Consider the following 12835-nt stretch of genomic DNA (forward strand, 5'->3'; position numbering starts at 1 on the left):
TACTATTTTCAATGTTTAAATACATTTCATTAAATTTTTATGTTATGGAATAAAACCTATATCAGTAAATATCAAAGCGCGCACGATATCGTCTTACCCCCAATTGATGTATATTTTAATTTTTATGGTTATATAAATCTTACATTTGTATGACTCGCTATATAATCATTTATTCATTTATTCAACTGTTTATTTAGTTAATTATCAATATATTAAATTTCATCGAAACATCTTTTTTAGAGCCACCATATATATACTATATCTTATGAAACTAATTATTTTCCTTATAAATATCAAACACGAAAAAATAAAAAATATCCTTTATAAGATTAAATATACACTTAAAAATTTTTTAATAAATATATATTAAGAAAAATATAAAAATATTCCATATTATATATATTTATGGTAACAAAATAAAAAATAAAATATATTTTTTTTGCGCGTCAAATTTTTATATCACCACAAAATTAAATAGGCTTATTAAACATAATTATTTTTATTTTTACTACCACATTCGCATTTATTTTTGTACTATCCCCGTTGCATTTAATTGTTATATTTCAACCTATATTACATGTATTTTTTTATTATAATGATGTTTTGTACGACTTAGATAATTTGATCATTTTTTTCGTATATTAAAAACTACGTTTTTCCTAACAATTGTATTTAATACCTCCTTTTTTATTTTCAAAATGCTACATAATTAGTTACAATTATTTTTTGTGCATTCCAATATTTTTGTCCATTTTCATATTAAAAAAAGCGGGAAAATGGAATATGAAAACTGTGAATCAGGTAGTAATTATACAAATCAAGTAGAAAACTGTGAAAACACCGAACTGGAAATGGATGGATTATCACAAAATAAGGAATTAACAAGAAAAGAACGAAAAAGGTTAGAATATGAAGAACGAAATCGAAAAAAAAAAGAAAAACAAATAAAGAAAATAAAAAAAATAATCACTAAATGTAATATAAAATCGTTGGATGGTTTAAAAAACAATGCATTAATTAATAACAACGATATATTTCAGATTTGTGAGAATAGCGATCAGCTAACTTCAATTACAAAAACAGAACATACTAAGCAAAAGTTAAACAATGACATAGATGAATATCCAGAAAGCTTAAACAAAGAACAAAATGTTAATAATAAAAATAATAGTGAACCAAAAGACCAAAATAATATAAGTGGTCTTTGTATGAATAACCATTTACAATCTCTAGGTATATTATCGAAAAAACAAATAATGAAAACATTAAAAAATAAACTTAAAAAAAACAAGGAATCAGAGAAAAAAATGCTTTTAAAAAAAATCGAGCAATTTAACTTAAATAATAAGAGTCATAACACTATGAAACACAACAATGCTAACAATAAAAGCGAAAAAAATCATGAAAACTTAGATAAATTGCTCAAGGTATATGAACAAATGAATATTGATTTACCAAAAAATCTAAAAATTGCAAAAAATAAATTGGAAACACGAAAGAAAAGACTTTTAAAATGTATAAATAAAAAAGAATTAGAGTCTATATTTGAACAAGAAGAAAACAATCCCCCCAAAAAATCGAAAGTAATAAATCAATTTCATCATGAAGAACAAAATTATCAAAGTGAAGAGAATAAAAGTAACGATTTAACAAGCGAAAATAGTGATGGAAATTTAGAAGATAATAATACAGAAATATCTAAAGATGATAGTGTTACAAGCTCTATCAATTTATATAATGAAGAAGAAAATATACTATATCAAAATGGAAACGATCAAAAAGAAATGCAAAGCATTGAAATTAAAGAATATGAACAAATAGATGAAGGGGATGACAATGCAAATAAAAAAGATAAAATTTGCGAAAGGAAAATCCTTTACGAACGTGTAAACATAAATAGAGATGAAAATATAGAAAAACTTAGGTCATCATTACCTGTTGTAGGTTATGAACAAGAAATAATTGAAGCTATACTAAATCATGATGTTGTTTTTATAAGCGGAGATACAGGATGTGGAAAGTCAACACAAGTTCCACAATTTGCATATGAATATGGTTTTTCCACTAATAATTATTTAATTGGAATAACAGAGCCAAGAAAAATTGCTGTTAAAAGTATTTCAAATCGATTAAACGAAGAATTAAATATTAAAGATGTTGCTGGATATCAAGTTAGATTTGAAAAATCATATTTTTTAAAAAATAGTAAAATTAAAGTTATGACTGAAGGAATATTGTTAAAAGAAATTATGAGCGATTTTGTTTTATCAAAATATAGTATCATAATATTAGATGAAGCACATGAACGAAGTATAAATATGGATCTTATTTTAGGATTTTTATCGATAATATGTAAAATTCGAAAAGAAAAATATTTTTCTTATAAATCAGATATTATTCCCCTAAAAGTTATAATAATGTCTGCTACTATTACTGATAATAATCTTTTTGAAAATAAAATATTCACAGATTACACTTCAATTAATATACCAACTGATAAAGTCCCAGTTGTAGATCATTTTCTTTCATATACCCCAAAAGATTATGTTGAAGAAGCTAAAAAAAAAATCATACAAATTCATAAAAAACTACCCCCAGGTAGTATATTAGTTTTCTTAACGAGCCAAGAAGAAATTTATCAATTATATAACGCTCTCAATAATTTAAAAATGACTAAAGAAATTATAGAAAATACAACTTTTTCTGAAAATAATCAAAAACATATAGAAAGTGATCAAGATGAAAATTCACAGATATTCGATTTACCCGAAGAAAAAAATACTGAAAATGAGCGAATAAGCTTTTTTGTTAAAGATCAAGATGAAAATAAAGAAAAAACAATTATATTTGATGCATCAGATGATGAAGATAGTGATAGTGAAGAAGGTGAAGTAAATAGTAAAGTTGGTGACAATGAAATCGATACCGAAAACTCTTTCAAAAATAATTTTGAATCGAAAGAAATTTCGCAAAATGAAGAAATATCCTTTAACTCTTCTGAAAAAATACCAAATGACAATGATACAAATGCTTACGTTTATACGGAAAAAGAAATAAGTAGTGAACGCAACGAAATGGAGGCCTTCGAAAAAGAAGTTTGCTCATTTGATGAAAATGACCCCCAAAATCACTTTGATAGCGATCAAAAAACAGATGAAAAAATTGAAAACGACCAAAATAATGAACTTTCAAATGATACTGACCAGAGCGATCAAAATAGCAATGACAAAAAAAACATGAAAACCTCATACAAGGAAAACAACAGTGAAAAATCTAAAAAAGAATCAACTATATGGAAAGGAAGTGATGGATCAGGTAAACTTACAGTATATAAACTATATTCTAATTTGCCTATAAAAAAGCAAATGCAATTATTTAATAACCCTAAGGATAACGAACGAGTATGCATTTTAAGTACAAATATCGCAGAAACATCTCTCACCTTACCAAACATTCGTTATGTTATTGACTCTGGAAAAGAAAAAAAAAAAATATATTCAACAGCCAACGATTATTCTTATTATATTATTGATAACATAAGCAAAAGTTCAGCACTTCAAAGAAAAGGGAGAGCTGGTCGAGTATTACATTTATTGAAAAATAATAAAAAAAATAAGAAGAAAATCGAAATGGAAAAGGGGCATGTATATAAATTATATTCTTCAAATTATTACAATTATTTTTTTAAAAATAATACTGATGTCCCAATTTTAAATTACCCTCTAGATTCGTTGATCTTATATTTGTTAAGCTTTAAAATTGAAAATGTTGAAAAGTTTCCATTTATTAATAAACCAGATAGTTTTAAATTTCAAGAAGCTCGAAAAAGATTGATATATTTCAATTGTATATATTTTGGCTATAAAGATATTGAATTTCTTTTTAAAAACCTAAGTGATAAAATAGCTTCAAAACAAGGAATTCAAAATCATGTAAATATGTTTAATCCACAAAATAAAAAAGGAATTACACTTGTAGGAAATTTTATTTTATCTTCACCAATCAGTATTAGATATGCTAAAATTTTAACCGATGTTTGTTTAAAATCTTTATCTATAAAAAATACTAGTACAATTCCGTTAGCTTGTCTTTTAGTCTCTTGTTTGTATCTTGAATCAATTTTTTCATATGACTATAAACTCAGTTTAAAATATAAAAACATCGAAAAAAAAAAAACAAAAAAAAAAAATAATAGCCAAACCAATGGAAGCATTAACACATCAAACAACATGTTAATGAACTTAATTTTAAAAAAAAACAACGACCAAGAAGATCAATCTGATGGCTCAGATTCCTACGACAATAGTTCCGATGAAGATAATAATTCATCATATCAAAATCCAAATAACGACGAAAATAGCATAAACATGATTGAAGAATATAAGTCCAATTTTAGTAATGATATCGATTTTTATTTAAACTTATGTATCTCTTTTTATTTTTCAAAAGAAAGAGATCAATTTTGTTATAATATGAAATTAGATAAAAAAAAAATGGATGAACTACTTAAACTTTCAAATCATTTAATGAAAATAATTAATTTTAAACTTAATCATAATATTACTTTTGATATGCTTGAAAAAAATATATCACCGGTATCAAAAAAAATTATTTACTATGCAATTTTTCAAGGGTTCATAGATCATTTGGCAATACGTTCTGACTTAATACACAATGAGCATACAAGAAACTTGCAAATACAAAATTATAACAATAAAAAAGCATATTTTACCCAAAATATGAATACTCCTATATATATTAATTCGAATTCTGCTTTATATAAAAATAGGTAAGAATACTTAACCTTCATTGAGCCTTTTTATAGCGTTTTCATAAGATTTGCATTGTTAAATAATAAAATATATTTATTCTATTGTACACAAAAAAATTAATAAAAAACTTAATAGCATTTTACATTCATAGCGTTTTTTGGGGAAATTCCAATATACTTCCTATCCTGTTTATTTACACATTATACATATTATATAAATTTTTTTTTGTCTTCCCTTATATTTAGGCCATATCCACAATATATATTATACAACTATATTATGAAGAATAGAAATTCATATCTCATGTTTGATTGCTTAAATATTAGCGATTCAGACTTGGGAAAAATAACAAATGTTTGTATTTACATTAATGGATATGAAAAAATTCCACCACCCACATATGATATAGAAAAGGATAAAATTATCGTTTGTGCAAGACCTATATATTTGCCTGCTTCTCATTATTTATCTATAATAACAAAAGAATTAAATGAAAATGATATTGCCTTTTATAATTATATTGCCTTATTTACATTAGATGGATCAATGTTTCCAAAAATGCTCAAGTTCCAAAAATTTTATTCGCATACTGCAAGTAACATTATTAATTGCACCACACAGAATATTAAAAAGTTTATATCGGAATTAAAAAACAACAAAATTAATAATAGGTAAGGATCATATATTATCTTTACAGTGGTACATGAGCATATATTTATGCCCCTTATGATCATACCTATATATACATATTCATTTTTTTTCAGGGCGAGCTTAATATGCAAATGGGAAAAAGAAAATAGTTTTTTAAAACAAGAATTTATGTCATTGATTGCCAACAAAATTAACAAATACGATGAGAAACTTATTAATAATTCGTGGCCGCCTATAGACTGAAGGAGTAATACTATTATCACATGGACAGGAATTTACATGTTATGCCTATGTATGCATAATTAAAAAACCTATCTTTATTAATTTGATTCAAACAAATGATTTGTTACTATTATAAACTATTTGTACTTAATTAGTATAATATAATTCATATTCAGCCTTATTAAACTGCTTTCCTTTTTTTTTAATTAATATTGTATATATAATACATTTGTAACATTTTGAATTACATCTATATTATTACACCATTTTATCTAAACAAATTATTTTTTGTTCATATTTTTAATTGTATAATTTTTTTAATATTTAAATTTATATAAAAACACCTAAAACCATGATATAACACCAGTCAAACAAATAACCATTTTATTGAACATCTTTAATTAGTTCATTGTAAAATAAAGCATTTCGAATGACTTCACGACATTATTAAATTTAATATATTGATTAAAATGATTAAATTAATTATTTTTTTTAAGTTTTACAGTTTTTTTATTTTTTTGTCTTATATTACACTGATAAATATACATATGCGCAAAGAATATACTCATTTGTTTGTTAGTATTATTTATGAAAATAATAAACATTGTAAAAAATTCGATATATATTTAACTAGTGATATTTTTATATGTATAAAATATGCAGGGTGTTAAAATGTATTCATAATATGATCTTAAATTTAAAATTCGTGTAAAAAAATTATATATATTCTTCTATTTATTTTTCATTTGATGGTGGTAAGGAAAATACGGTATCTCTTTTTGTAATTTTTTTATATACAGCAGCAAAACTAATAAGTTTTTCGTCAATGTTATCTCGTTGTCTTTCCTTTGGGTCTAACATGATTCTGAATATTCTTTTTCCATCAGCTTTCATACTTATTCTAAAAATGAAAATAAATTAGGATAAAACAAGGAAAATGATATATAATGTTAAAAATAATTCACAAAATATCCCCAAAGGGCATATACACACAATATGCATACTATTTGCATACGAGTTAGAAAAAAACAATGCATACATATCATTTAATGATTTTTATATCAATTCATTAATTTGGTTATTACCTCTTTCCAATTATTTCACTGGGAGAAACAATATCTTCTAAAACCGAATCATATACACTTGTTAAAGTTCTTGATCTTGGTAAGATTTTAAATGATTTTGTTTTTTGCCTAGATTTTAATATGGTTCTCTTTGCAACTAGTACTACATATTTTTTGGTTTTCTTTTCTAACTCATTAATTAATTTTCTTTGAATCCTTCTTACGTAGGTAGCATATATTTTATATGGAATATAGATTAAAATTGTTTTTTTTTTTATTTTTTCAACTTCTATCAAATCACATGATAATATTTTTATTTCTTTGGTATCATTCTTTATATCCGAGGAGGTTGATAATTCAATGTCGACCAAACATTGTGCAATTTCTTTTTCCAACTCAGTTGGATTGCTTTTAAGAATTTTACTTTTTGCAGAAACCATTTTTATGTGTTTAAATTATATTACTTCTATATATAAGCCTACAAAAATATATAATGTTTTTTTTAGTTTATCTTCTTTGAAAAACATATGCATTCATATAATTTTTTCGGAATAAATATATGCATGATATATTCACTTTTTCACATAATTATAATACTAATAAAAGGGATTAACAAAAATGCATTTATTACAAAAAACAGTACGCTTCAATATAAATAAACATGCAACATAGATTATATTATATGTTCAAATTATAAATTTAGTGTCATACATATTTCCATATATATATAGCATATACACTATATAAATTGTACATTCACGCTTTATCTGCTTATTATATGTATATATATTTTTTAATTAATTCTATATATTTTTTTATAACTATTATCAAGTATGTTCATATAGAATTTGAATTGATCCTTATTGCGAAGTTATAACCATACACAATAATACATAAAACACTATTTTATTGATAATCATATAATATAAATATAGTATTATTTTTTATTTTTTTGTTTTTCTTTTTTTTTTGACTTACTTTTATGAAATAATAAGGAAATTAAGCATTATTCTTAAGGAATAGTTTATAATTATTGTTTCCTTCGTTTTATTTATTTTTTTTTAAATATTTTAAAATATAAAAATAATGTTATATAAATGCAAACTAAATTTCAATTTTTTTGTTCTCAATTTACATATTTAGCAATAGGAAATATAAACCATAAAATAGAAATTTATAAAAAGTAATGCATATATATTATAAATATATAATATTTTATATATATATTATTTTACGTTGTTACATATTGTGAAGCACCCAAAATATTAGCATATATTATTATATATATAATCCCAATAAAGGACTATTAAATAAATTACCATTTATATTACTTTAATTACATTATTCTTAATATTTGTGGATACGTTATTTTTAAAGGCTATAAATAAAATTAATTGTTCCCATTTTATACTTAATGTATTTTATTATGCTCATTTTTATAAAGCCTAAATATAGTAGGATGCTTTAAGGCGAAATTTATTATATATACACCACTTAAAGCCCTATTTTTTCTATCAAAAAACCGAAGCAAAAAAAAAATATATATTATATAATGCTATTAATAAAGGTTACGTATATACCTAAGGTTCAATATTAAGCACAAATCCATAATAAGGTAAGCATAATTCATAATTCAATATACGCATATCGAATAAAAAAATATATTATATTATATTATACTAATAATAATTCATAGTAAAAAAATATATGTGATATACAAAAATAATAATACCTAAATATATATAATAAATAATAATACAGTTATATATGCTCCATCCCATTTACTATATTTCCAAAATTGTAAATCCCTTAGTTCAATAATATTTTTTGCTATTTTAATTTAATTTATATTCTTTTATACAATAAATTATGCAAATAACGAAATAAAAAATAAAATTCCCCATAATTATTTAAATATAATATATATTGTTATGTTAAGCCCATAAAAAAGTTTATAAGCAAAATTTTACAAGGGGTTCAAATTAAAAATTCATCTTTAAAAAAATGGCATACAGCATACATCAATTTTTATAATTGTTGTATTAAGGAAATAATATATGAAATAAGAACATAATGGAAATTAATATAAAATTTATGATACATACAAACTTTTTTTTTGTAATATATGATAAAATATGTATAATTTGTTTGTACATTTCCAGAAAATTGCTTAGAAATTAAACGATTAATTTAAAGATATGACTTCTTACCATTAAGAACCAAAGACATTTTAAATCGTACTTTTATACAACCATTCTAATATGTATTTACGAAATTGTACAATATCTCATACTTCTTATATTATATCTATTGTACATTGAATATTCTCTATCCTTCTATATATTTTCCCAATTTTATTCCTCTTTTCAATATCAATATAATAAAATAGTGTGTATTAAATTGGATACAACGGCAATAACACAATTAAGATTTTTCCAACTATTCAACTTGGAAAATGTTAGCAAATATATTCTTATAGGCATACATAAAAACTATAATATTTATATTTTCCCAATAAAACGAAAACCTAACTTATAATGGTTTTTCCATATGTTATATTAGTTCTGAAAAAACTTAATATTTTTTACATTCCATAAAAAAGGCAAAATACCATTTTAAAAAAATCATATTTTTTTCATGTATCTTTCTACGTTTCGTTCTTGAACCCTTTAAAATATGTAAAGCGAACAAATAAATAATCACATGGTGTTTATTCCATTATATATTTGTTTAAAAGGCACATATTTAAAGATATATCGATTGAGAATTCCATATTTACGTTTTGGAGCATATCAAAATTTTTTACACAAACAAAAAATCTATTATATCACTGTTCTATATAATATTTATTTGTATACATTTTGTTAACAGAACGCGGTAAAAGTCTTGTTTTGCATAAGAATTGTGAATTGTTTTATATATTTAAATTACATAAACATCACATAAAATAAATTAAAATTATATATCATAAAATATAATGTAATTTTATACGTTTTTTTTCTCAAAATTATCTTTTTTTGATAAAAATTTAAAAATATCCCCATGTTAAAAGTGTATATTTATTGCTTTGAAGAATACACCACAAAATGCATATTCTAACCAGAACGCAAACAATAATAGCGCGCTTTTGAGAAAAATAATAATAAACAATAGAATAAAAAATAAGCTTATAACATACTAAGTAAAATCATAAATGCGAAATGTAATTGCAAATCAACAATTTCCTATATTTATTTATATACAAAGCGTTGCGATATTAAATGAATTCATATTTATTAAAGAAACAAGTTGGTTATAATTATTATTATATAAAAAATATAGTTTTTCATAAGAAATGTAAAAATGTAAAACAATTTAGCAATGTACAAATCCCCAAAAGGGTTGGATTTATGAAGCCCGCATTTAAACTTAATAGAAAGGCACAGAAATATATAGTAGATGTTCAATGGATGAAAAGTAACGACACAAAAAATTTAGAAAAATTATGCAATAATATAAAAAAAGATGCTAATTTATTCAATAGCTACGAACTTATTGATATAGTATACTATTTAAGTAAAATTACTAACAAAAATGTCTATTCAACTGTTGAGCCTTTATTGTTTCATTTTTTCCTGAAATATAACACTTCAGTTAATTTGAATGGTGTGTCAATACATAGACTATTGAGAGTATTAACAGAATACCAAGACTTAGTTTATAGAGAATGGATATATTCAATCGCAAAAATCATTTCAAAAAAACACGCACATATATCCATGAGAGATATTCAACTTATTTTAGATGATTTAGCTTTATTTTACGATTTCCAAATACATTGTCAAATTATTCCTTTTTATAATACAATTATTAATAGAATACATGAACTTGAAATTAAAAGGTTACCTTTCCTTATACATGTCATTGGAAGAATTGGATGTAATAATAAAAACTTGTTAAACATATTATATACTACTTTAAAAAAAAATATATCAAAAAATGATTTATATAGATCCGATTTTTCTGGTCTTATGTTAAGAGGATTAGCAAATTTAAAAATATACCCAGATAAAAATATATTATATCAATTATATAAACCAATTAAAGAAAATATAAATTATACCAATATAAAATATTTATCTTGGTGTGCAGATGGATTTTCACGTTTAAATTATTTTTATCCTTTACCTTTACTAACCAATCAAATAATAAAAATGAAAGATAAAATTTCACAATTAGAGCTTAATGATTTTACATCAATATTAAATTGCATACAGGCCTACATATTAACAAAGCAATGTAATATCCATAAAAACTCCTTAAACAGGGCAGACGAAATATATACGAAACAAAAAAATAGTAATATAGAAGAAGGAAATAATAATGGCACAAAATTGACTCACCAACACCTTCCTTATCAACCTAATGAGATTATTAATAAAGATGAATGTAAAAAAATGAATTCTATTGAAATTGAGACTACCGATTTCGGATCTGAAGAATCATTTTTACATTCAAATAAATTGGATAATGCAAATCCAAAGCCTATAAGTGAATCATACCCAGAATTTGGTATGAATGACAATATGATAACTATTGAAGAATTGTATAATATTTATTTAAAATTAGAAAATATTATTTTAGAAAAAGTAAACGAAAGCATATATAACAGTACACCTCCATATCGAGTCATTATGTTCGAATTGTTAACTCGTTTATTCAGGTTTTATAATAAACCTATTGATTTAATTATAAGCATGAATACCCATAGATATGATACCTCTTTATTATTAAAATATACAAATAGCATTTCACGTATTATATCTGATAATAATAACCGAACAATGAGTGATTCGAATTTGTCCTTTTATGTAAATAAATATAATTTTTCAAACGATTTTTTTTTTGTCAATACATCAAATTCCCAAAACTTGGTAAAGGAAGACGCATTAAGTATGGAAAACCATGCAACTAATGAACATCAAAATTTTCCCGTTAATACATATGAAAAAATAGAAAAATCAAAACAAGCAATTGCGCATAGAACCGAAATCGATGAAAATATCAATATTAATGAAAATAGTAATAATAATCATCACGATGTGAAATCCGCACACCCTGGTAAAGAATTCAGCACTAATTTAAATATAAATATCCCACTCCCTAAAATTTTAAAAAATTTTTTATATTCCATATATTTTAGAACACCAGCATTAGGGGGGAGAACAATTATGCTACTGCTAATCGCATTAGTCCGATTAAATTTTGGAGAACGTGAAAAATTCGAATACTTAAATAAAGTTAATTCTAATATATTACCTTTTTCTAAAGCCAATGAAATATATAGACCATTAACAAATTGCCTTATTCGTGAAATAATTCGAAAACTCGAGACATTTAACTCAGAAGAATTAATAATTTGTGCAATATGTTTAAATGAATTAGACGCTTTAAATTTAAATAATGAATTACCTTCATTATTAATTGATAGATTGTTTAATTTAAATAAAAATAATTATATGAGTAAGGATCAATTTGCACAACTAAAAATCCTTTTACAATTTCTATATTTTCATAAAAGAAATTTTATAATCAAAAACTTGCGCTTCAATTCCATAAAACAGTTTAAATCGTTTTTACACCCTTAGTTGCGATTAAGTACATATATATATACAATATGCATATGCCGTCTCTATTTGATTTTTTTTAACTTAACCCCTTTTATTGTGCTATTGCCTTTCATTTCAGGCTTAAATAGCTTTAGTACCAATTATTAATGGGCTTATGTGTATGCTTATTCTTATTATGTATATTTACTTGTTTATTTATTTGTTAATTCGTTTATTTATTATGTATCTTTGTTACACTTTTTATTAATCATAATCAGTCTAATTTATTTACACTATTTTTTCTTGTTTTTAAGTTTGTTTCCCATGAATACACGCTATGTTTTTTTAAATATATATAATATAAGTATAATAAAAATTTTGTATACCAAAAAGGAAATAACATTTGCATTTTTTTTAAATAAGTTTTAATATACCACAAAAAATTTTATAATATTTAAAAAAATTTTATATTTATAATAAAAAATACAAAGTATATTATGTTAAACACAAATTGTACATATAAAAATTCACCATACCC

General features: G+C 23.1%; 3 protein-coding genes across 3 annotated transcripts; 2 read left to right on the forward strand and 1 right to left on the reverse strand.

Annotated features, from left to right (window-relative positions):
- Positions 1 to 776: 776 nt before the first annotated feature.
- On the forward strand, positions 777 to 5666 carry PVVCY_1400290 (ATP-dependent RNA helicase DHR1, putative; the record flags this gene model as incomplete). Its single annotated transcript, XM_008624994.2, has 3 exons — positions 777 to 4789; positions 5018 to 5443; positions 5537 to 5666. 3 exons carry the CDS (start codon positions 777 to 779, stop codon positions 5664 to 5666), a joined length of 4569 nt encoding a protein of 1522 aa, XP_008623216.2.
- A 714-nt stretch (positions 5667 to 6380) lies between these two features.
- PVVCY_1400300 (40S ribosomal protein S7, putative) lies at positions 6381 to 7149 on the reverse strand (the record flags this gene model as incomplete). The annotated part of the gene is made up of 2 exons (XM_008624993.1): positions 6381 to 6546; positions 6731 to 7149. 2 exons carry the CDS (start codon positions 7147 to 7149, stop codon positions 6381 to 6383), a joined length of 585 nt encoding a protein of 194 aa, XP_008623215.1.
- A 2820-nt stretch (positions 7150 to 9969) lies between these two features.
- PVVCY_1400310 (conserved Plasmodium protein, unknown function) lies at positions 9970 to 12336 on the forward strand (the record flags this gene model as incomplete). The annotated part of the gene is made up of 1 exon (XM_008624992.1): positions 9970 to 12336. The coding sequence occupies one exon, from the start codon at positions 9970 to 9972 to the stop codon at positions 12334 to 12336; it is 2367 nt and encodes a 788-aa protein (XP_008623214.1).
- Between the last annotated feature and the right edge of the window lie 499 nt (positions 12337 to 12835).

The sequence above is a fragment of the Plasmodium vinckei genome (genome assembly GCF_900681995.1).
Source record: "Plasmodium vinckei vinckei genome assembly, chromosome: PVVCY_14".
In the NCBI taxonomy this organism is placed as follows: domain Eukaryota; phylum Apicomplexa; class Aconoidasida; order Haemosporida; family Plasmodiidae; genus Plasmodium; species Plasmodium vinckei.